Raw genomic sequence first — 22,027 nt, 5'->3', positions numbered from 1 at the left:
CACAAGGTAACCTGCCTCTGTGGCCTCAGGATGAAAACAACAGCATCAAACAGTGACTACATCACTACACAAGAGCTCACTGGCCTTGAGAGGCTCTTGATGCTGTGGGAGTGTGAAAACGGAATGAGAGGTTTGGCAAAGCCAAGATAAAAACCTCCTTTGTAACCAAATTATTGGGAAGCATGGCAACATTTGAGGGAAGAGACAATGTGGCGATGGAAAAATGGGAGAAAAAAGGAAATGAAAGTGTAGTGTGCATTCCTGCAAATCTGCAGTAACTGATTTTTTTTAGCTACCACCAAGTAGCTAAAAAAAATCAGATCACACAACCTATAAATACAACTTTTACATATTATCACTTAGATAAACCTCTTATGGTGAGTGTGTTATGCAACAGCTGCCTAGTAAACACAGAGCAATAGTGTACTCAGGCTAAGCATTTAGCAGCTAAATAGCCAAATATTTTTCTCAGGAGTCAGTGGAGAAACATAGAGCTAGGGACAGTGAACATGGGACTTAAATGCTTCAGAAACACACCACCAACTTTCTTTTGGTGCTGGGCACTCAGCGTATATTGTTTACTGGCCAGTGTAGCTGAAAACAAAACCAAAGCTGTCAAGCTGCAGGCCCTAAAACCAAAACAACGAGCTAAAAGACTCTAAAAGAGGTCAGAGAAACTACAGTTGGGTTAAAATTCTCAGGTTTGTTTCTGTGAGCTATACCTACACAAGTCATCTAGTCTATGGCTTTATAAAAATGTTGATCAGCTTTGAGAAATACTTTAGCAAATAGCTTTGCTCCAGTAACAGTCTCTAACTTCTCAAACAGAAAATCCAATCAAAAAGAAATTACAGCAAGACTTTTTTTCTTCCTGTCAATTGTTCTCGGGTAGTTTAACCCTAAACCTAAAAAAAAAAGTGTGAGCAGATGGGAATTCTCTGTGTGACTCAGTGTGTTGCCATTTGTGCATGTGAGCCTCTCATCTCACGGGAGAGACGGGATGCTCCGTCTCCGGTGAAGTAGCAGTTTTTGAGCGTTTTTCTCTGCTCATTACCCCGCAGAGCCTCCATCTGTCTGTCCACCAGCCTGAGCTAATGGACCTGTCAGCTGACAGACAAACAGCCTGCTGCCAGCTGTGCTCGGTCCAGCTTCATAACAGCACACAGTGCACATCATGTCTCTTCCCCGAAATGGACGGCTGGACCGCTAGTTTGTATTGTAGAGGACAGTTGTGTATGTGTGTGTGTCTCTGTGTGTGTTTTGCCTTGTATGGTTATTTGTTCATTTTTGTTTTTGTCCAAGTATCTGTGTTCTTTTTCCACTGTTGACAACGGAGATAAACATGTTAAACTATAAAAGTAAACAGGATAGATGGCTGCACATAGAAAATATGTACAAAGAACATTGATACTGAGAGCACCTCTCCTGTAAATCCCACCAAGGGAGTTAGAAAAGATAGAGAGAAAAAGAACAGTTTTGAAATCTGCCCATGAAAAATTCATGGTCGCTCTGCGGGAAGGGGGGGGCAAGATATTCCCAGAGATTTGACCTTTTTCATTTACAAGTTTTGCACCATCAGCACTACATCTACACTGTAGAGAATAAATACAGCAGCACAGACAGTTGAGCTGCATAGCCAAACATTACTGTAAGGTCAAGCCTTCCCTCTATCAGTGCAGGCCAGTGGTCGTGTCAGCTCGGGTATGATTTGTTACAGCGGGACGAGAAGTTTTCCATCAAAGTCCTGGGAAATTCAGCAGTGACGATGGAAATGAGAGGGAAAGTGCAGCGTCCTTAATGGATGCAGTACGGACTGGCTGAGTATCAGTTCTCAGAGTAACCAGGCAGAGTTCAGGCAGTGGTCAGAGAATAAAGTTCTCAGAATACACCATTAATACATGTTTCTATAAGAGTCTGAGCTGCTGAATAAAGATCACTGTGAAAACTGAGAAAAGTCAAACCAAAAGGTTGGCTATCAGATAGTACAATCAGTTTATTTTTGAATATTTCATGCAAAGTTGGAGCAGATTGTGAAAAATACTCACCTCGAAATATGCTGATGTTGGTAGTTGACATTGATAAACTGAATGCTCATTTTTTTGTGGCACTGTATTTGTGGCATTGAATTGTACGTCCTTATTGAGCTACAAACTCTTTCTCTTAAAAATAATACAAGATTGTTATATAATAATAAGATTTTTGTCAACAGAGGCTGACCAATCAAGGAGCCCTCACTAGAACTTTGAACTATTTGAAATATTCTTACTTCCACCTCATTCAATTTAGTTTGACGTGTTAGCAAAAAATACAGATGTGTGTTAGAAGCACAAAACACCTCATGTACACACACACACACACACACCTCAAACAATTAGCTTCTCACCAGCAAATTGTCGGGTTTTCTGTCTGGCTGATGGTAGTGCTCCGTCCCGTTCTCCATAACTGTGAAGACTAATTTAAAAAAAACAAACAAACATGTAATGAACTGCTAAATAAAATCAACAATCATCATTTCAATAAACAAAAAAAAATCTCTGCTTGCAGCACATAAAAGCTGTAGTAATTATGAGATTACATGTAGCAACCCAATAAATAAATAGAGACACCACCGCAAACACATAATGACTCTGAGGTTCATAAACATCCATTCAGTTCCAAATTTGTGTTTCATTGACCTCAGTTGTCTTGGTCAATGAAACTAGAGCAGTTTTGTAGCTGAGGCTGAGGAGAGTTTTTCGTTGGGTCAGGTACTGGTGCCGGATGGAAATAGTCACCATTGTGGCCATGTTTCAAATAGCATGTTCAAACGCCAAGGACTTTGTTTCATTGTAGCTCTCTGCCTTCACCGCTCAGAGTAAAGGATCCAGATTGGAAAGGGTCAGTGCCTTGCCCCCTCACTAGAGAGGCTATTGTGCTGCTTAGAAAATCCACTCCCCACTAAATCAAGCACACTCACATCGCAGATTGAAGGAGAGAAAGAGCTCCAAACATTTTTTTTTATTCCTAGAAGACCTTCTACAGCAGGGTCAGAGTGAGCACAGCAACACAACCAGAGGAGTTCAGCTCAGTGGAAAACAGCTAGTAACCCTGTTTGATACGAGGAAAACTTGATGGTGCAATCTTCTCAAACTCTTGTGGGAAGAGGAATAGCAGTTTGTTGGGTTTTTTTTCTCCCTGTGTCACTACATGGCTTTGATCCAGATGAACAGAGTGTGCAGAAACTCACCGTCATCGCTGTGTTTTCGCGACAGCTCCTGTCTGCTGCTGTGCGCCACCACTTCCTCTGGAACTTTATCCAAGTCACTGGTCTGCAGAGATTAGATAGAACAGATAAAACACATCAGATAGACAGATAGAGATAAAGACAGAGAGAGACGGATTTTTGAGATTTTTGGGCACAAAACTAGCTATAATTCGCCCACTTTCATAGACTAACCAGCTATTTTGGAGAAAGCTCTAGTGTGGCAAACATGCTGTTTCTAAGTCTGCATTTGGAAACTATTACCATAACCCCTGTTGAGATCACATTGTCTCAGTGGGCCTCCACCAACACACACCCATTCAGTAACAGCTGCACAGGACAGGACAAAATGGCCCAAGCCCAACAGCTTTCAGATGTCATCATGGGGAGGCACAAATCCAGACATACAGCTTAGCTTACATTAGAAGTGATAAGCTATGAAAGACAGACTTCCTTGTATATTGCACGGAGAGATGGTAGGGAGGCTGAGGGAGTGTACCTCTACAATCAGCCCAGTCCATCTTGAGAGCTGTAACATGAGTGTTTGCACCAATATTTCGCTTCATCACGGGCTGCACCAGACTGCCTTTATTGGTAGTGTTTACAGCCAGGCAGTGGCAGTATCTATTTAGACCATCAGCTACACTATGTCTGTTGCAGTGAGACAAAATGTAATAAGTATAATACTGACCTGTGATAATACACAACTCTTTACATGTCCTACATTGTGGTGACGAGAAGGCTTGAGATATGAAGTAGGAGCAATAAAACTGAAAACAACTTTCTATGTATACAATTTATCTGTGTTTGGGCTTAAACAAAGACAGTGACAGTATTTAGGGTAAAAACAAACACTACCTGACATGATAAATGATTCGTTTCTTACTGAGTTTCCGTGTGGAGACTCGGAGCCGCTGGCCCTCTTGGCCTTCTGTGCCAGTGATGTCCCAAACCTCAAGGCCTCATACACAGGGTCTACCTTATTGCCACAGGCTTTAGAAAAAAGTTATGACATGATAAAAGCTGATGGTTAGCAAATGTTAAGCTTTCATGACAGCCATGTGGTGATTTACAATACTATAAAACCAGTTAGGTAAATCTTATAAAACAGCTCATGTGGAAAAGTGGTTCTGGAAAAGCGTTTTCTCTTCAGAGCATCCCACCCCCCACATAATTGACATTATTATGGAGATTTAAGACGCTCACCGATGGGCATGACTTCTTTAATGCAGCCATACTGTTCCTGGATCAGTAATGGAGAGCTGTAGTACCGCCGAAAGCCTTTTGGCTGAGGAGAGACAGAGGGGCAAAAGGAGCGAGGTGACAGACATTAGAGACAAACTGACGGGCAGCACGACAGGCAGCAGCCTCACATTGAAATACTGCACATCACTCTGTTCAGCGGGACGTTTCTGAGCACAACTGACTTTGCAAAAATAAAATTCTACCACAATGTAAGTCTGTCGTCGCCATTTGGATGAATCACAACAACTCTATTTCACACTTCAAACTCATTTGATGTCATCTGAGAATACATGTATTATGGACCTTTATGAATGAAATGTGTAAACAATCCACCACTAATGCAAATTTTTGATGCATTGCTTCTTATGCTAGTAAAATACTCATTAGCACTGTGAAACTTGTGGCATGTGAACACAACTCGCAAAGTATGTCCTGCTTTAATCCAACAAGATGTAAAATGGACGTTAGCTACAGAAACTGTTCAAGTGAATGGTAGGAAACGTTTCTGGCAACAATCACACATTGTTAAATGCTTGTATATGTCTGAACAACCAAAGCTAAATATTATTAAACGACAGTTTATCGGAAACATGTTGACATACAGCGCACGAGTTGCATTATGCAACCTGTGCAGTGACGGGAAGACAAAAACTACAAAGCCGTCCAAGTACTAATCCACATGGATTTTTGTACAACAGACAAAATTATTCACTTCAGGCAAGTGGAGAGAAAAATGCAGACAACCCGCATCATGCACTGCAATGAAAGAGACACTAATTGCACCAAATGACGGTGACAACATGAGAAACAATTACAAGACTAGCAGATAGCTTTACAGGATGAGAAACAGATGCTGAAAGTGGTGTTACTTTTTGCAAAATGATGTCAGACCCCGTGCACACAAAATACCTCTCCACCCTGTGGCTGAGATGCAACATCAGTTCCACTCAATTTAAATGACTTTCAGCACATCATAATTTGGATGAGAAAATACGAATGACTACTGACACAAATGTGCATGACCGTCATAAATGAACGAGTGGCAGTAGAGCTAAAAAACCATCACGTGGCGGCTGCGTCTGAGGTGGTCCACAGCGCACATATCTGAAGAAAAAAACACTGATCCTAAATCACTGTTCTAATTTATCTGCTTGTCATGTCCACCTCCCATCTCCCAAGACTGTCAAACATTTATCATTTATGTATCCATTACATTCCTAAATCCTACCCAATAAGTACTTGTGCATCACTGTTGAATCTTTTTAAAGGGCAGAAGAAAGAGAAGATTAAAATTATCCATCTGCTGCAGCACACTGGATAATGATCGTGTATATATTTCTACAGGGATTTATTTATTTAATTATGGTTAAGTTTTGGATAAACATGTACCCATTTAATGATAGCATACTGTTTTTTGGGGTTGGAGAGGGGAGATTAATGTGGCTAGATTACAACAATCTCAGGTCTTTACTTAATATGAGGATCAGTATGCATCTCATAAGCCTGCTTTTTTTCTATTTGTTTACATTTCATGCATTGAAAAGACAGGTGGTGAAAGCTGCATCACAAATCAGTCCTGATTAATTCTACATTTGACACTTCTCATGATGAGATGGCTAAAATAGGCAGCCCTTGAGCTCTTCACATTCATCTCAATGGCTGGGATGTCAGACTTTCACAGAGCACACTTAATTAAGGAAAAGGCTGAAAGAGAAGATCTCGCACAAATGTTTCATCATATAGATGTCACATAAAGATGATGTTTCATATCACAAAATACATCCGACTCTACTGTTGACATGATTCTTGAGGAAAGTGGTAAAAGAGGTTGGTGGTGTTTGGGTTTGTGAGCACCCATTCACACATAAAGGAGCAGAGGAACTTTCATTTAGACATTTGTCATATGTGGGGCAAATGCTATTCATTCATGTGTGTGTGATGAAGCCTTTTTTGTGAAAATCTGATAAGTGATATTTATCACTGACTCTGACTCAGTAAAACTACTCTGAACTGTGTCTCTGCAGCAGATTTAGTGCAATACGCACTGAGAGAATTAGCGAGATTAAAGCTTTAATGCACATATTAACTGACACATATTGATTATTAATGATGTTTGATCCACATTGGCAGGTCTCCCAGAAACTCAAATTGGACAGCAGCAGCCAAGACTGAATCTTAACAAAAACTGCATTTGTCAGGAGAGGCCAAACTAAGTCTTTTCTATAGTGATCAACCTTTATTAGCTAAGTGACCAACACACTGTATCTGAATATTGTAAACACACCCACAATAAAGGAAAACATTCTGTGTTTGACTCTAAGTAACTGAAAACCCAACTGATCCACTGGTTTGATGGTTTAGAAAGTTTCAGAGCATGAGCTAATCTGATTTCTTTGCTAAGGGGTTCTCAAGCCAAGAGAAACAGGCATGGCTGCAGAAGTGTCCAAGTTTAGAGTAAGTTGAATTTAGAGCTGTAATCCACTGGGGAAACTTCCCTTTTTATGCTTGACCTCTCAACCTCATTTTCCACTCCTAAGAGCTGATCATATCTTCAGGCCTCATCCCTCAGGCCCCTCGTGGAAAGACGTCACGACAGGAAAGGGAGAAAGGCTGCCTGTGCTGTCAGTGTTACTTCCATACCATCCCTGAAAAATATTCATTTTGTTCTTACTGATGAACATCTCAACTTATTCCAAATTTCTTCAACTAATTCAAATTTTTCACAGTCGAAGTATTGTTAAATTCTGTGGAGAAACAAGGTAGGAAAGCTAGGAAATCGCACATAATATAACCTGACCGCGCTGCAGTCTCTCTCTGTTCAGTGTGGGATATGTGTGAATGACTAAAGAGTCCCAGTTCAGTCCTGACTGCCAGTTTGCTGGACGGCTGACTTGAAGCGAAGGCGTTGAACGTTCCTTGGCACTGGATTTCACTGGTGTAACTGAACCCTCCCCAGTTAGAACACTTAGCTCACCCCAACTCCACAACCAAATGGTCTCAATGTAATGCAGGTCCACAGATGATAAGGGGTGATGATGACCGCGAATCACATTGTAGCCCCTGATCTCAACTACCATCACCAAATAATGAGACAGTGGACAGTTTTGAACTCATCTGAAAACCGACTGTTACTTTTTGGCTTTTAAAACAGACTGAGATTTGACATTATTGTCATTTTTGTCCCAGCTGTTATGGCCATTTTATGTTGAAATTCTCTTATTTAGTTATTTTACTTTGTAAATCACTTTTAATGTCAGCGTCTGTTGACATAACATCTGCTGTAAATGTTTGAAAAAAATTTCTCATGAACCTTGTGTCTCAAACTTTTCGCAAACTAAGAAAATCTGCTTATTTTAAGGATGACCAAGCCTTTCCAGTAAGGATTTCAAAAATGTCCTAAAATGTTTATGCTTGGTTGCAACACTTTGGTGAAGGCTCTTTTTTATTCCAGTATGACTGTGCCCCTGTGCACAAAGCAAAGCCCATAAAGACATGGCTGGATGAGTTTGGTGTGGAAGAACTTGACTGGCCCACACAGAGCCCTGACCTCAAAACCCCAATGAACACCTCTGGGACGAACTGGAACGGAGATCGCAAGCCACGTCTTTTCATCCAACATCAGTGCCTGACCTCACAAATGCTGAGTTATTCATATAAAAACTGAAAGCTGAATAATTAATGAGATGATAATTATTCCAAATATTATTTTACATCCTCTGAGTTCAACTTACATATTAAATAAGAGACATCAAAAATGAGACTGTGAAATGCCAAAGACATCATAAAACTGTTACATGTGACATCTTCAATAGTGGTTATGAACCTGCCTCAGGGTGACTGCATTGATCCTGATTTAATGGTTTATGCTGACGGCAGCTTGACGAGAATGAGGAGGGGGGAGGTCAGTATTTTTTTTGCACTACTATTATCTAACACACAGACAGACAGAGTGATGATATAACGATGATGAGGACGATGACGAGGATGGATAGTGGTCACAGATGTACCAGCACACTCACTCACACATAGTGTGTGATTTCTGAATAAGCACATTCTGGTGGTGAAATGGTCAGACAGCCAATTCTAATATGTCTGTTAGGTTGCTAACGACATCAGTAATTATGTTCCCGAAGCTCAGAAACTCCCAAACTGTTGACAGCAAAGAGACGAATGCACTGTCTATATCATGTTTAGATGTCCTGATTATCCTTTGTCATGCATCTTACCAGTTTGCCCATGCAGCGCTGCTGTCCCACTCCATTCTCACACTTGTGGTGGAGGCTCATCTTGCAGGCTTTGCAGCGCAGGCCGTGCTTGGCTGTGTTTCCCGCCAGAAACACAACATGCTTGGCTGTTGTGCCTGAAACGCGCACAGGAGAGAGGCAACAAGTTCAGATCCGTCATGTGAGGAATTGAACTCGAATTGTGTTCCTAAGTGAACAGCAAATCACAAAAAGGCAGAGGAAATGGAAAATGCTGCTCAGAACAACATCTCAGTTTTTGGAGATCTTCCCGGCATGTGAAGGGAGAAACCTGTGAAGTGGCATGTGGAATATTTTAACAGGGACAAAATCTTTGCAAATGTGACAAGTGATATGCACTTCTGCAAAACCATTTTAACAAAACCGACAGTAACTGAGCCATATCTCCAACATGCAAAACCTTTTCAAACAGCTGCCTGTGAGCAGCTCCTCACTTATCCTCACTTATATGACTCACAGTTACAGGAATAAATTAAGACTAATCTGACTTATTTGTGAACCAATGTTACGCAACGTTGCAAATACAAACATTCAGCATTTAGGTGAGCATTTGTGCATAGAGGTGTGTTATAGAGTAAGAACTGAATATGGACAGACAGATAGATGAGGAAACAAAAATGAGACAGATACTCTTGTTCAGGATGGAGATGTGAGATTGTGAAGAGAAAGGTGTTGGCAGACAATCAAGCTTACATGGCAACAACAACAGATTGTCTCTTCGCAGCTCGGTCTTTGATGAAGATCAGCGAGCTGGTGTTCTGTCACAGTGTGTGTTTGTGAGACAGAAAGAAATACACCATCAGGGCGACAGATGAAAGGGTGGGTGTGCATGACTGTGAGGTAAGTGGGTAATACTGGCATGTTTAGGGAAATCCAACTTTAACTGATCATCTTACTTAATTATGTAAATTTTTATTTAATAATCAAGAAGGTCGTCACCAGATACATTCAGGTAAAGAGTTCAAGCTCACCCATTCATCAAAAGTTCAAGTTTCTTGACTTTTAAAAATTTAAAAGATCACAGGGGCAGAATCAGGACAGAAAAAAAAATCCTGAAAATTGGGGTTGCTATAAAAAAAAATAAAAATTGTACAGCATTTTTTACACCTCAACATCCACCTGTGGGGGTTGTGACCAAAGTTCCCTCAGGGAGGAAGTTATTATCACTCCCCAATATCTGCTCTGCTCAGACTGCTTTAAAGGAGTGACGTGACCAGAGCTTAAACATCAAACTTTAACTCTGTAAATATCCTGCATTAAAATAATAATAAGGTAAGCTGACAGAGCCAGACTTTGGCTTAGTTATGAAGCTAAGAGACAGATGTTATTAGGACCGCGGGAGCATGTGGTTGTTCATACACATTCTGTCTAACAATAAATGTGGGCACAATCCTCACAAAAGAGGACAAATGATCTCTCAGCATGACACAGCATGACAAAGCCACTCCACATTAACAAGAGAGGACAGTATCACAGAGTCCCAGTGCTGTTATTAGTCGTAGTCTGTTTCACTTTTGGCTCTTTATTGATTAATCAATAAGCACGTGCCCTGCTCTGGCCAACACTCTGCATGTGAAACTATGGACATGCAAAGGATTTATCGACCTGCTTCAATGAATATTAAGAATATGAGCTCAGACAAATCCAAGTTTCATCACTGGCAGATTGTCAAGTTTGTTCACAATTGTCTAGTAGTGAACATATTGCTTTTTGTGCATCGTGAATGAGCATTGTGGTGAGCAAATAGGGTCAGCGTTTCAGTCCAGATTATCCTCAAAAATGCAATATATTCAGTTTGATGAGCAGGGTGAAGACATTCAATGAGCAGAAGTATCGTTGTGCTGAAATTGTTAAACCAAGCAGAACACCTGATCCCCTAACAAAGCAAACACGGGATGCTGTGTACTTCAGGTACACGGCTCCTCGTGTATGGTGTACCTAACCAACAGGCGGAAAAAAAAAAAAAATCTGTGCTTGCTCTGCACGTGCTGTCATGTGAAGTGGTGTCACAGCTATCTGGACCTGCTCTCAAGACAGGCACTTGAAATTCAGTAATGGGTGGAAAACTGGGTCTGCATTTCCCATCTAAAGCTCTTGTGTTGCTTGGCTGAGCCTCACTAACCCCATGCTTGGAGAGGAGTTAGTTAACCTGAGACGGGAAACAGAGAGAAATGCGATCCCGGCTTGAACCCTTATTGGTCAGCCACAGATCATCACCACCACCACAACAACAACAACAACAACAGAAGGGGCAGTGTGCACAACCTGTACCAATTTTTTAGGCCACTCTGAATCAAGTCAGCTGATTATTTTGTTTAACAAGCACTTGGAGTTTAATCTCCTTCAGGTCACTAAACAATTTTTCTACGGCATCTTTAAAGCAGCCCAACCCGAGCTCTTGTCTGTCTCTCCGAATGCACACGAAGCAATTGAAGCCATCAAGCTGTTGTTGACAGGCTTGTTTTAGTGGACTCAATTCATCCATGTTAACTTTTTGGAATTAAAAAGGGAAAAAAAAAACCCCAACAAAAAACAGTCACTGTCATCTCCCTTCAGTGGTAGCTGGGCAATGATATTTGGGTGTTTAGGGTGCTTTTTCCTCCAGGCTCAGAGAAGAGGTCCAGGTCCTAAAGACATTACAGCTGTAGGGAAAGTGAATGGCACTGCTGATCGGTCTGACATTTGCTTGTTCCTACCTACTTTGCCTTTAAAGCCCATTATTCATTCACATTACACTAAAACTGCACAAGACTCCTACCAGATTTCCCATACCTTCTTCATCTTGCCTCTTTATTTTTTCCCACACAGTCTTTCTCCCTCTCTCCCCACTGTTTCCTCCTTATAGCATTTCTCTCATGCTGCACGCTCTCCATACAACAGCCACACATTGATCCATTAAGCCGTTGTTCTTACTTCACGCCTCCTGATTTCCCGCAAATAACCTTCATTGTGACTATAACTCCTCCACTTCTTCCTCTTCTTAAGCTCCTCCAAAACACTGACCTAAGCAGCAATCTTTGGTTTATTGACAGCTTTTAATTAGTTTCTCCCCTGGCCATTTTATGTTTTTTTTTTTTTAAAACACAGAAAAACCCATTTCCCCATCTGGATAATTAAAGAAATAAGGCCTAGAATGAAGCATATCTGTTTTTCAAAGACCATCTGTGATCAGGGGTCTTCTGAAATGAACTAACATTGTGTGTTATTAGAAATTCACTTTGGGCAATGAGGAGCGTCATGAAGCCTGCAAAGTCTGTTCATTGCAAGATCTGTACTCTAAACGTGATTTTAGTAGCCCAACCATGTCTATGTTATCTGTCCTATGGTACAATATGTGTTGCAACAGCCATGCTAGCAAGGCTGCACTCAGGCACAGCTAACATTAGCTTGCTAATATTTTCACCATGGTGCTATTTTCCGATGTTTTGCAGGTATAATGTTCAGAATATTTGATGACAATGTCATCAGATATTCAAGTAAAATTTACTACATCACCAAATTTATCTCGATTCATGCCTAGGAAGACCTGAATGTGTGTATCAAATATTTTGTTTGAGGCATTTCACACAAAACCTCATGCTGCCACGAGAGGAAAACTCTCTGCGGACCATGAATGTCTGCATAAAAACTTCAAGGCAATTAATCCTTCCAATGTATGTTGAGATATTTCATTCTTGACCAAAGTGGTGGAGTGGAAGGGAGACCAACTCTGCCCTCACTTTTCTGAAGTTTCAGTCAAGGCTTAAACTTGAATACGTCAGCACCTAGAAACAAAAAAATCACTTTCTTTAAACTTTTCATGAACTGACTCTTTTAAAATGACATTTTCCCCACTGGAACCCATACAGTTTGACATTTTTTAATGTAATACTGGTGTGAGAGAGATTTTCAAAACACAGCGGGCAATGTCAGCTGCAGTATCAGTGGAAGTGCAAGGCAGTCACAACACGTGGCTGTTGTATCTCGTGTTACAGAAAGACGGGGAAACACTACTAACGTCCACTGATATGCACCTCCTGATACTTTTGTGCATCATTTGTATAACGCAGGAAGGAATAGCAAAGCCTCAGTTAGCAGCCTTCAGTATTTGTTGTGTACCAAACTTTCACCTCTGACACACAGATTAATTTCTCCCTGTGGTCAACCAAACCTGTCATGCATTTCAAGCACAGATTATTGCATGTTAATTAACTGGGATTACTGTCTCATTCATGGCAAATATTGACCTGTCTTATTAAGTAATCCAGGAATTTGGACGCCTTGATTTGAGGCTTTTAAAGGATTTTGACAGTAAATTACTATCTGACCTCTGGGAGCTGTTGGGGGGTGTCAGTGATTACCAACTGACAGTGATATTTTGTAAGAGTAGCTTAAACATCCTTTCAGAAAAAAACAAGTTTTTCTTTTGAACTTTATAAATATAATCCTCCAAGCTCCAAACTTGTGTGTAACTGGTTCCATAAATTCACAAAATAAAATCTGTGATTATTTTACTTTTTCAGCCAGCCCTGTAAATTATATTTCACTCTCTGCCAGCCACAGATAACCCTCCCATTCGCTCATGTGGACATTTATTTAATAAACCATTTGGAGAAAGGAACTGCAATCAATATCTACGCATTAGCGGTCAGCAGGCGTTTTTATATACCACTGAAATTATACAATCGCAGGTTTCACAACAAGGACAGTTTTTATGAACAAAAGCTGCACGCTGCACATATATTGATTCAATTAAAAAACAAACAAACATGGGAATATAATAGCAGCAAGAGTAGCCTTGGAATAAAAACAGGAAAATGTGTTTTAACGTGCACACTGAATACACGGAATACTCTGAGTTAAGCAGCAGTGTTACTCCCAACTTGTTGATATTTTTTTTAAAATGCTAATATCTTTATTGCCCTATTAAATATTTACTATTCTAGTTTGCTCCACCATCATCTACAAACCCAGTGAATGAGTCGGTGAGCACTATAATATAATTCAGCCTCTTTAAATATGGATGACACATTTAGTTTGCACACGCTTTAATATAATAAAGGATCTCCCTTTAGGAGGAAGGTGGTTGTTAGATATTTTCAGTCTTTCTCTTCTAATATTCGAATATTTGTATTAATCTACACCGATCAGTCCCCACTTGTGCTGCCAAAACAGCTCTGACCTGTCAGGGAAGGGGACACAAGACCTCTGGGGGTATTTTGTGGTCAGAATGTTGGATCCTTTTTGTCCCCGTGCATTGAATGTGGGGACTCCAGGTGGGAAGGTCTTTATTCTTGTGCATCCTACAGATTCTCAATCAGATTTTCTATCAGGTCCGTCTATATGAAAAATGTTGCGAGTAATGGATTAAAGTTACAAAAGTAATTCAAGCATTTTCTTCACAGAACTTTATCCACCTTTATCCATCAGCACTTGATAATAATTACTGCACTATTTTAACTCAACACACTTGTAGCAGTTTCTAATGAATGGCCATTAAGATTTAATCATCACAGTATGCTTGTACTATCAGTTTGTCTCCCCTCCACCACCACTTCATCTCTCTCTCTCCTGTATGCTGCTCTTTGACTCTGGGACAATGAGTCAGACTTTGACAGCACCATCGCAGCTCATTACACATGCACACACTCACACACAGACACACACACAGATAGCCACGCTCTGCTCTCTCTCTGCTGCTGCTGACCACACTGTGTTCTCATTAAAGCAGGACAAATGAAGAAGAGGGCAGCATCTTTTTTCATGAGTAGACCAGGGGGCTCGGCACCTATCACAAGGCCAGGCAGGCCTGACATCACACTTTCATTATCAACAGACCAACAGAGGCTCATTCGAAGCTTCGGCCACTGGACTGCCCATATAACACAGACTAGTGTTAACAACTTGTATAAATGTGTTTTACAGTGGAATCAATTAGTAGTCATGCATTTGAAGCCAATATGGATACCCAAACTGCTGATAGCAAGTAGGTTTGCTAGTGCTGTCAGTCCTAATGTGACCACGTTCATGCCAGAAACTACAAAAATTACAGAAATTATGCCAGTCAGGGTGGAAAAGCCTCTGGATGGCACTAATCATGGGACACAAATATACTGACATATTATCATAGATTATCACCTTTTAAGCTGATATGGCAACTTTGTTAGCAAACAACCTCTGACCTGAAACAATGAGCTGAAACTCACTGTAAAGCCCCAAAGAGCTGAGAGGATAAGCCCACAGCTGAATGAAAATTCTCCGTGGGTGTTTTCACTGAGCGATGATTTTTGTTGTCATTTGATACATTGATAATATATAAATATTGATAGCTGCTTTAATGTTTGGTTAACCACCTATAAGGCAAAGTAGGCAAAATTACAAGAGGTGTTACTTCCTCTTTCCTGAAATCCCTGCTCTTATGACGGAACACAGGGCAAAATTAATTTCTTTCAATTATGTGACGGCAATCGAAGACAGCTGGCAAATCAAACTGTTACAACATTGTGTTAGTCTAATATATAGTGGATACACACTTACATGCATGTTATTTAACCCACCAGCCTGACTTCTTCTTCTTTCTTTTTTTCATTTTTTTTTCTTTTTGGTTTTTATCTGCTACTAAATGTGATATCAGGGGCTTGTTGAGCAGATGGTACAGGCACCCACCCTCATTATAAGGCTGCAGAGGCCCTGAGGTATAAAGACTTGCTGGTCCCTCAGTACTGATGGTTAACAAGTAGGAGAAACTGGAACATCTGTTGAGGGGAGAACAGGTAGAGGAGGTGGCCTGGCTCTTGTAGGCTATCTGATACCTGGCCGACAGCTGCCTCAGTGTGTGTCACATGTCAGCAGGTGAGGTTGGATGCTCAGTGTCAGCTGCCTAACACTGCTTTGTGTTTTGACATTCTCACAGGATAAAAACAAAGCATTAAGGATACAAAAAAAGGCTAAGTTAGGAGCTTTAGGAGATTATAACCTCTTACATCGTGCTGTCTCAATACCATATGTGCATATAATTGCATATTTATTACTCTGTAATTTTAATTCTGATGACAGGAAAGTTTTACATATAGCTTCGTCGGGTTATCTTGAAACTTGAAGCTTGATGAAGGTCTCATTATGAAAAGGTTATTCTCAATGCTCTGATTGCAATGTTTATTAGATAGATGTGCAGGAATTTTTTCAACCGTGCCTTCTGCTATGATCTTGTCACTATGCTTTGTTTGATATTCTGGTGCTAAAGGAGGGAGTTACTGTAACCATACCTACGATCATGTGGTTGCAGACATCGCAGAACGTGGGCTTCTTGAAGATGTGCTCCATGAAGCAGTGTCCTGCTGAGTCTACCTGCAGCGGGTTGCGTGACTGGGAGCGTGATGTGGGAGGAGGAGCGCAGGGGATGGCTGGAGGGACCGGAGGGATGGGGAGGTTGGTGGTGTGCGGCGGCGCCATCCCGATGTTGCAGAGATGGCCTGTGCTGCTGCTCACATCGGAGAGCAGCTCCGTCTTGTTGTCGCTGCTGGTTCGGAAGAAGTTGTCCGCGCTTTTGCTGCGGATACTCTTGGTCTTGAAGGACAAAGAGCGCTTGAGTCTCTGGAGCTGAAAAGAGAGAAAAGAGTCAAAGAAAATGGAGCAAGGGAGAGAAAAAGAATGGAATAAATTAGGAGAGAGGGAACGACAGGGGAGAGAAAAATTCAGAGCAACTGAGTGAGTGTGAGGGAAATCAATTCCCATTATAGCCTAAAAAATTTACCAGATTAGTCTCTAAAACCTTCAGGCCAATGTCTTGGTGTCCCATGCTTGATAAAAAAAGACCAAGGGGCAACTTATCACTACTCAGTGGAAAACCTCTGTGGTTCCCTACCTGGAAGATAATGTGATTTCCTGGTTAAAGCGAAGCATCACATCAACACTATTTCTCACATGCTGTGCTGCTGTTTCTGGCTACAGCCTCTATCAATCTCAATAGCCTCCTCTTTTAGAGTAACGCTATTCATAACACTACACACTGACAGCTCCTCATTTAACCTCTCAGTGTGTACTTCCTCCTCTGTGAAACCCACTTAATTCTGGGCTCAAACAGGCAATGAAGAATCTCTAAACTACTGTAATGTGACTTTATGGTTCTGGTTTCTGGCTGGTGTGTGGCTGCAGGTCTCTGACTGAAGAAATAGGTTATGTTTTAAGTAACTGATATGTAAGAAAGGACTCTCAATGATCCTTTATATCCTAGCATACAGTACAGTCCTGAATGTGGAACTGTAAACAGGTAAACAGCAGTGAGGAGTTTTTCAGCTCATGGTTGATTTGTCCTCTTTTAAGTTAATTATAAAGTAGCTAGGCAATGTCAATGTCATCTGATCCTGAGCGATGATATTGTTACAAAATCATAGACTTAAAGTACAACACATTGAGTTGGAAAAATATACACTGTTAGCTGTTGATATTTTTGGGATAACATGCCTTAGCAAATTGTTTAGAGAGCTTTTCACTGCAGCTTTGGTATGGTGAAGATCAATCCATTCTACGGGTCACTCTGGAAACAATCAATCTGGACCCTTTTCTACCATTACCACCCACACACACACACACACACACACACACACACACACATTAACACAAGAACAGACATGAACATATAGCTGACATATTCTACTACGACCTCTTACAGTTCTTCGCCTGCATGGCTTTTACACACTCTGAAAAGAAAATTGGTTGTACAACACAACAATAACGTTAACACAGCTGGTTCTACATAACTACATTAGACAGATAAGCATTGTACTTTTCTGTAAATTCTATGTATGTTGTGCTTATTTGCAAAGGCTGTGCTGGTAAAGGATACTACGTTTCTTTCCTGCAAGGAGGTTTCTATATATTTAAAATAAAAGAGAATCAATAATGAATAAAGATGTCTCTAAATCACCAAAGTGAGGGAGTGTGTGCATGCATCAAGGAGCTCATGCTGTATTTGATGGCATCAAATCTATAAGAGCCGTGTTCTACGGTAAAGCAGAGGGGGTTAATGGAGGTTGGGCTGGGTAATGCAAAACAAGCTACAAAAAAATAAATAAATAAATAAAATAAAAAGCCAGTTATCACCTATCAAATACCTATCAAATACAAATACCTTTATTTATGCAGCTTTGCAATACAGATTGTGCTTTAAAAATATGGGTGCTGATGGATCTGTTTGTGGCACTGATTCACTAAGTGATCAGTATTAAAAAGCAGCAAAAGTTGTAATATGAAACAACTTTTACACTGATGTGCATGCAGGTATGCTGTTATGATGGACTAAAAATCAGCAGTACGCTAAGGTTTGCACACGAGTGGAGCCTCACCTTGCGCTTGTGATGTTCAGGCTTCACAGTATTCTTTAAGGAGGAATAAAAACACAAACACAGCTTTACTTAAAAACTTATTATCCTGTCTTCTATGAAAGATTAGACATTTCCTAAAATCACTGTTTTATTTTTCTTAAGTTTTTAACAACTAATCAACAGAGATACCGAAAAGTGAGTGAGGTTGTTTGGCAGAAGCTCTAAAATGATGTGAGAAGTCAGCCAGGAGTCTCTTGAAATTCCCAGTGACCAAACGTGCCAAAGTAAGAGTTCACATGCGTGAGCCTTAAAAATACACAAAGCAACTGAAGAGGTCCTCTCTGTCATCCCAGCCGGGACAGAGAAAACTGAAAGAGGACTGATTAAACGAAACCTTATTTCATCTAAAAACACATAAAATGAGACGAAATGTGAGGCTCATCTGTCCTCTTATGGGAGCTTTGTGGACAGGACAGGAGAGCTGCTGCAGCGACTAGTCCTGTTTTTCACTTCTAATTGCAGTAGTGTGGGCAACTTGTGGCCCAAATAGATGGCAAAATGCCCGAGGCAGCTGTGGATTTCTATCACACACACACACACACACACACACACACACACAATTTTCCTTCATCAGCCACAAGTAGAAAACAGAAAGCCATTTGCCACTTATTCTCAATTAATATACACATTATACCATTTTCTTCTTTTATCATTACAGCACACCATGAAGCTGTTTTAGGCAAATCCTGAGTTTTGAATAGCCTTTCCATCCTTATTGATCTAGCAACGATGAATTTAAACAGCATCAGTTGATCAGTAGAGCTAACCTAAAGAAAACACAACAAGTTTTAAGTTTAATTCTCATCTAAAGCTTGTTTTTCTTCTATGGTTCTATATCATGATGCTATTCTAATGGTGTTCTAACAATCCCAGTCTGTGGGGCAAAAAAATGAGCCTGCAGTGACTCTTTGTGTCACTTTAAACATGTTATGTTCGTGTTTTCTGTACAGCTGATGGCATTTCTCAAGTCTACCAAAGTAAAAGGTATGATACCCGACTTAAATTTGATCAGAATGAGGCTGTTTAGAAAAGGTTGGTCAGTGTCCGAGTCGGTGATTTCATGTTGTTCCTCTTGGGAGCTGCTGCCTGTTGAGTCGATTTTTATGGTCGTATTGATAGAAGTTCGTTTACCCTGCTTTATTAATAAAGTTGGACCGATGCACAGAGCGATCCCACAATATATCTGTCTAACCAGGGTGATGGTAAATACTAACAGGACAGTCCTACCTTGGTTTCCTGCTGGCTGGCGTTCGCCGTCGGGGATTTGGGTGTCTCATTCTGGTCCCGTTCGTCCTCTTTGCCCCCACTTTCATTCTGGATCATGTTGGCCGGTGGGATCATCCTCTCTTTTTGTTGTCTCTAAAAAAGGCTGTTGCTCTGCTGCAGTTTGTTTTCGCCTCGAGCTGTTTATATCGTTCCCATTCTTCTATAGTGACCGTGACCCAACGATAAAAGGAGAAGTCATCCAGACCCAGAGCTGCTGCTGCTGCTGCTGCTGCTGCGAAAGGGAGGTCTGAGTCTCATCCACAGACAGGAAAAAGATAAGAAAACGTCTTGAGGAGTGCTGCGAAAGAAGTGGGTTCAGAATTAAAAGTTGATTGCCAGTCCTTTTCGGCTTCAAAGTGTCCCGTCCATCTGCGGGAGACTTTCGTGTTTATCGTGTGCGTAATGCTGCCAAGACATCTCCAAGTCCACGCCGTGCGCCGTGCGCCACACTCTGCCAATACTCTGATGGGCGGAGAGCTGTAAATGCAGGGAGGGAAGGATGGAGAAGGAGGAGAAAGATGACACAACAACTCTATCCTGCCAAAACTCAGATGGAGGACACACTCAGAGAGAAACGTCCATATGGTCAAATTGAATCACTGCTGAAGACCGTAAAAGCATATTTAACAGGGTGGTCATAAATGATGTGACGTCTTATTTCCAAGGCAAATCCACTTTTTTCCTGGAATCGGGTGTTTTAGGATGTTAAGTGATATTACTTGTTTAGAAAATGTCCTTGTTACGCTATGGACAAAATAGAAGCAGGCTTTGGATCAAAATCATACTGAATTGGGAAGGAATAATTCAATTATTAAAATGCAGAATACATTTACTCCCTTTGTTGCCTCGAGTTAGACAAGAAAATTTAACCCTTGGTTAACTTAAATTGGTTTGGCATAAATAGCCTACAAGGGAAACAGCTGACCTGGCTCTGGCCCAAAGTAACATAGTCTGCCATCCACCACATATTAAGCTCACAAAGGTTATATCTTGTTTATCCAAACAAAAAAGTGTAACAAGTGTAAAAACAAAACAAAAAAAATCACATTTGATAGAGGTTATAAGCGTTAAATATAACTTTTGTTGTATTTTTGAAAATAATAATCAATTACATTTATAGGTGGTGGCACAGGTGCATTTTGTTTCTGGTCTTAATGCTCTGCTAAGCAAACATGTTCATGTAAAGTCATCAGAGTGGTATCAATCTTCATGTTAAAATGTAAACATAGTCTATATTTTGGCACCTTCTCACCTTAACCTCTAGAACTGTTTCCATTATTCTTTTATTTTTTGTTTTGCTTCTTTCCTTTCGGAAACAGTATGTAAGCTAAGCTAAGCTACCTGCTAGTTGGTAGCCACTATACAAATCAATCTTCTCATCATAAACCATAATAATCAGCTCTGTGTGGTGGCCCAAAGTGCAAGAAAAGTGCAGTATGTAGGCTGCACTTCCAGTAGAGGAAATGTGATGAAGTGCCTTTTACAGAGCAAGTGGAGACAATTGGTTCAAGGGCTGCATAGGCTGCCTGAAAGGCTGGAAGATTAGTTGGCCTCCATGTTTCTCAAACTAGTTAAATTGTTAATAGTAATAATAATATAGTAATAGTAAAATACTTAAATTCTGACCAATTTGAACTTGTTTCACAATAAATGTGTCACAATCTTGCATGCACAGGTTCCCTTTTTATTGTTTTTGCCCCTGCCCCCAGACAGCCTGAGTCCACAACTGCAATCTATTATTTAATTAAGAGACCTGCCAGTATATTTATCTGTTCATATTCACTTTCCTGAGAGAATACACTCAAGAGTCAGACAGGTAAACAATTACACTATCATATGTAATTACAAATCGATAAGCCATTATTTAGAAAATAAGCAATGTTATGACATTTTAGCTTTTGAAATGAAATATGAGGCGTCTCATCCGCTTCAGATGGGATAGGCGTGATTCCCGCTGTAGTGATACATCACACTGCCTCCCTCTAGGCTCCCCTGTGATGTGATGTCCTTGAAGTTATATAGCGGGACAAAGGAGGCAGGCGCCAGACTGCAGCCTCCACACTCTGACAGGAATGCAAACACCAGCACAGACCGAAATAGCCTTTCTACATCCAGTTCAGTTTCTGCTAAAGAGCAGAAGGGATTCCCTCCCCCCAAAAATTCAATTACAACTTCTGAAATTTGTCTCCCAGAAAGAAAGATTCATAAATAGCTGGGATAATGTTAATAATAGGCTTTGCTTTGTTTTGTAAGGCACCTAAAAGTTCAGCAAAAGAAGCGTGGATGTGTTATTTTGACACTTCCGCCGGTTGTGATAAACGAATTTTCAATTTACACCATCATCAAAAAGCATCACCTGAAATGATGAGTATTCAGGGGCTGAGGAAGCATCTGCTACTAAAGGTCTATCTATCTATCTGTCTGTCCTGTTTCTTAACCGTATGCCTAAACTGATCTAAGCTAAGCTACTAGGCTGAAGTCTGTAACCTTATATTCAACCGGCTTTAACAGATCAAACTGACTTATATTTAAGAATGAGCTGTCACACTTACCTGTTGAAATTTGGGTCTAAATCATTCAGAGCAGTTCGTAAAGTTTGCCCAAGAAATGGCTAAATTTGAGATCACAAATGAGCTGAAGAATAGCCCACC

At 40.6% G+C, this 22,027-nt stretch overlaps 1 protein-coding gene across 6 annotated transcripts in view; it reads right to left on the bottom strand.

The window, feature by feature from the left end:
* stac (SH3 and cysteine rich domain) overlaps nucleotides 1-20,140 on the bottom strand; it is a 28,831-nt gene extending 8,691 nt beyond the window's left edge. For 2 of the 6 annotated variants that reach the window (XM_046413634.1, XM_046413636.1), the window contains exons 1-8: nucleotides 19,338-20,138; nucleotides 18,072-18,104; nucleotides 15,993-16,326; nucleotides 8,713-8,846; nucleotides 4,448-4,529; nucleotides 4,128-4,234; nucleotides 3,227-3,308; nucleotides 2,384-2,451 (exon numbers count right to left, since the gene is read on the bottom strand). In XM_046413634.1, coding sequence (XP_046269590.1) covers nucleotides 2,384-2,451; nucleotides 3,227-3,308; nucleotides 4,128-4,234; nucleotides 4,448-4,529; nucleotides 8,713-8,846; nucleotides 15,993-16,326; nucleotides 18,072-18,104; nucleotides 19,338-19,451 — 954 coding nt within the window. In that variant the 5' untranslated portion in view covers nucleotides 19,452-20,138. Of the gene's footprint in view, nucleotides 1-2,383; nucleotides 2,452-3,226; nucleotides 3,309-4,127; nucleotides 4,235-4,447; nucleotides 4,530-8,712; nucleotides 8,847-15,992; nucleotides 16,327-18,071; nucleotides 18,105-19,337 lie in introns of all 6 variants that reach the window. The other 4 variants (XR_006845475.1, XM_046413635.1, XM_046413632.1 and 1 more) reach the window with 4 other exon arrangements.
* Nucleotides 20,141-22,027: the final 1,887 nt, after the last annotated feature.

The sequence above is a fragment of the Scatophagus argus genome, chromosome 15 (assembly GCF_020382885.2).
Source record: "Scatophagus argus isolate fScaArg1 chromosome 15, fScaArg1.pri, whole genome shotgun sequence".
In the NCBI taxonomy this organism is placed as follows: domain Eukaryota; kingdom Metazoa; phylum Chordata; class Actinopteri; family Scatophagidae; genus Scatophagus; species Scatophagus argus.
Note: the sequence above shows the minus strand (reverse complement) of the source record. Positions and strands in the feature narration are given on the sequence as shown.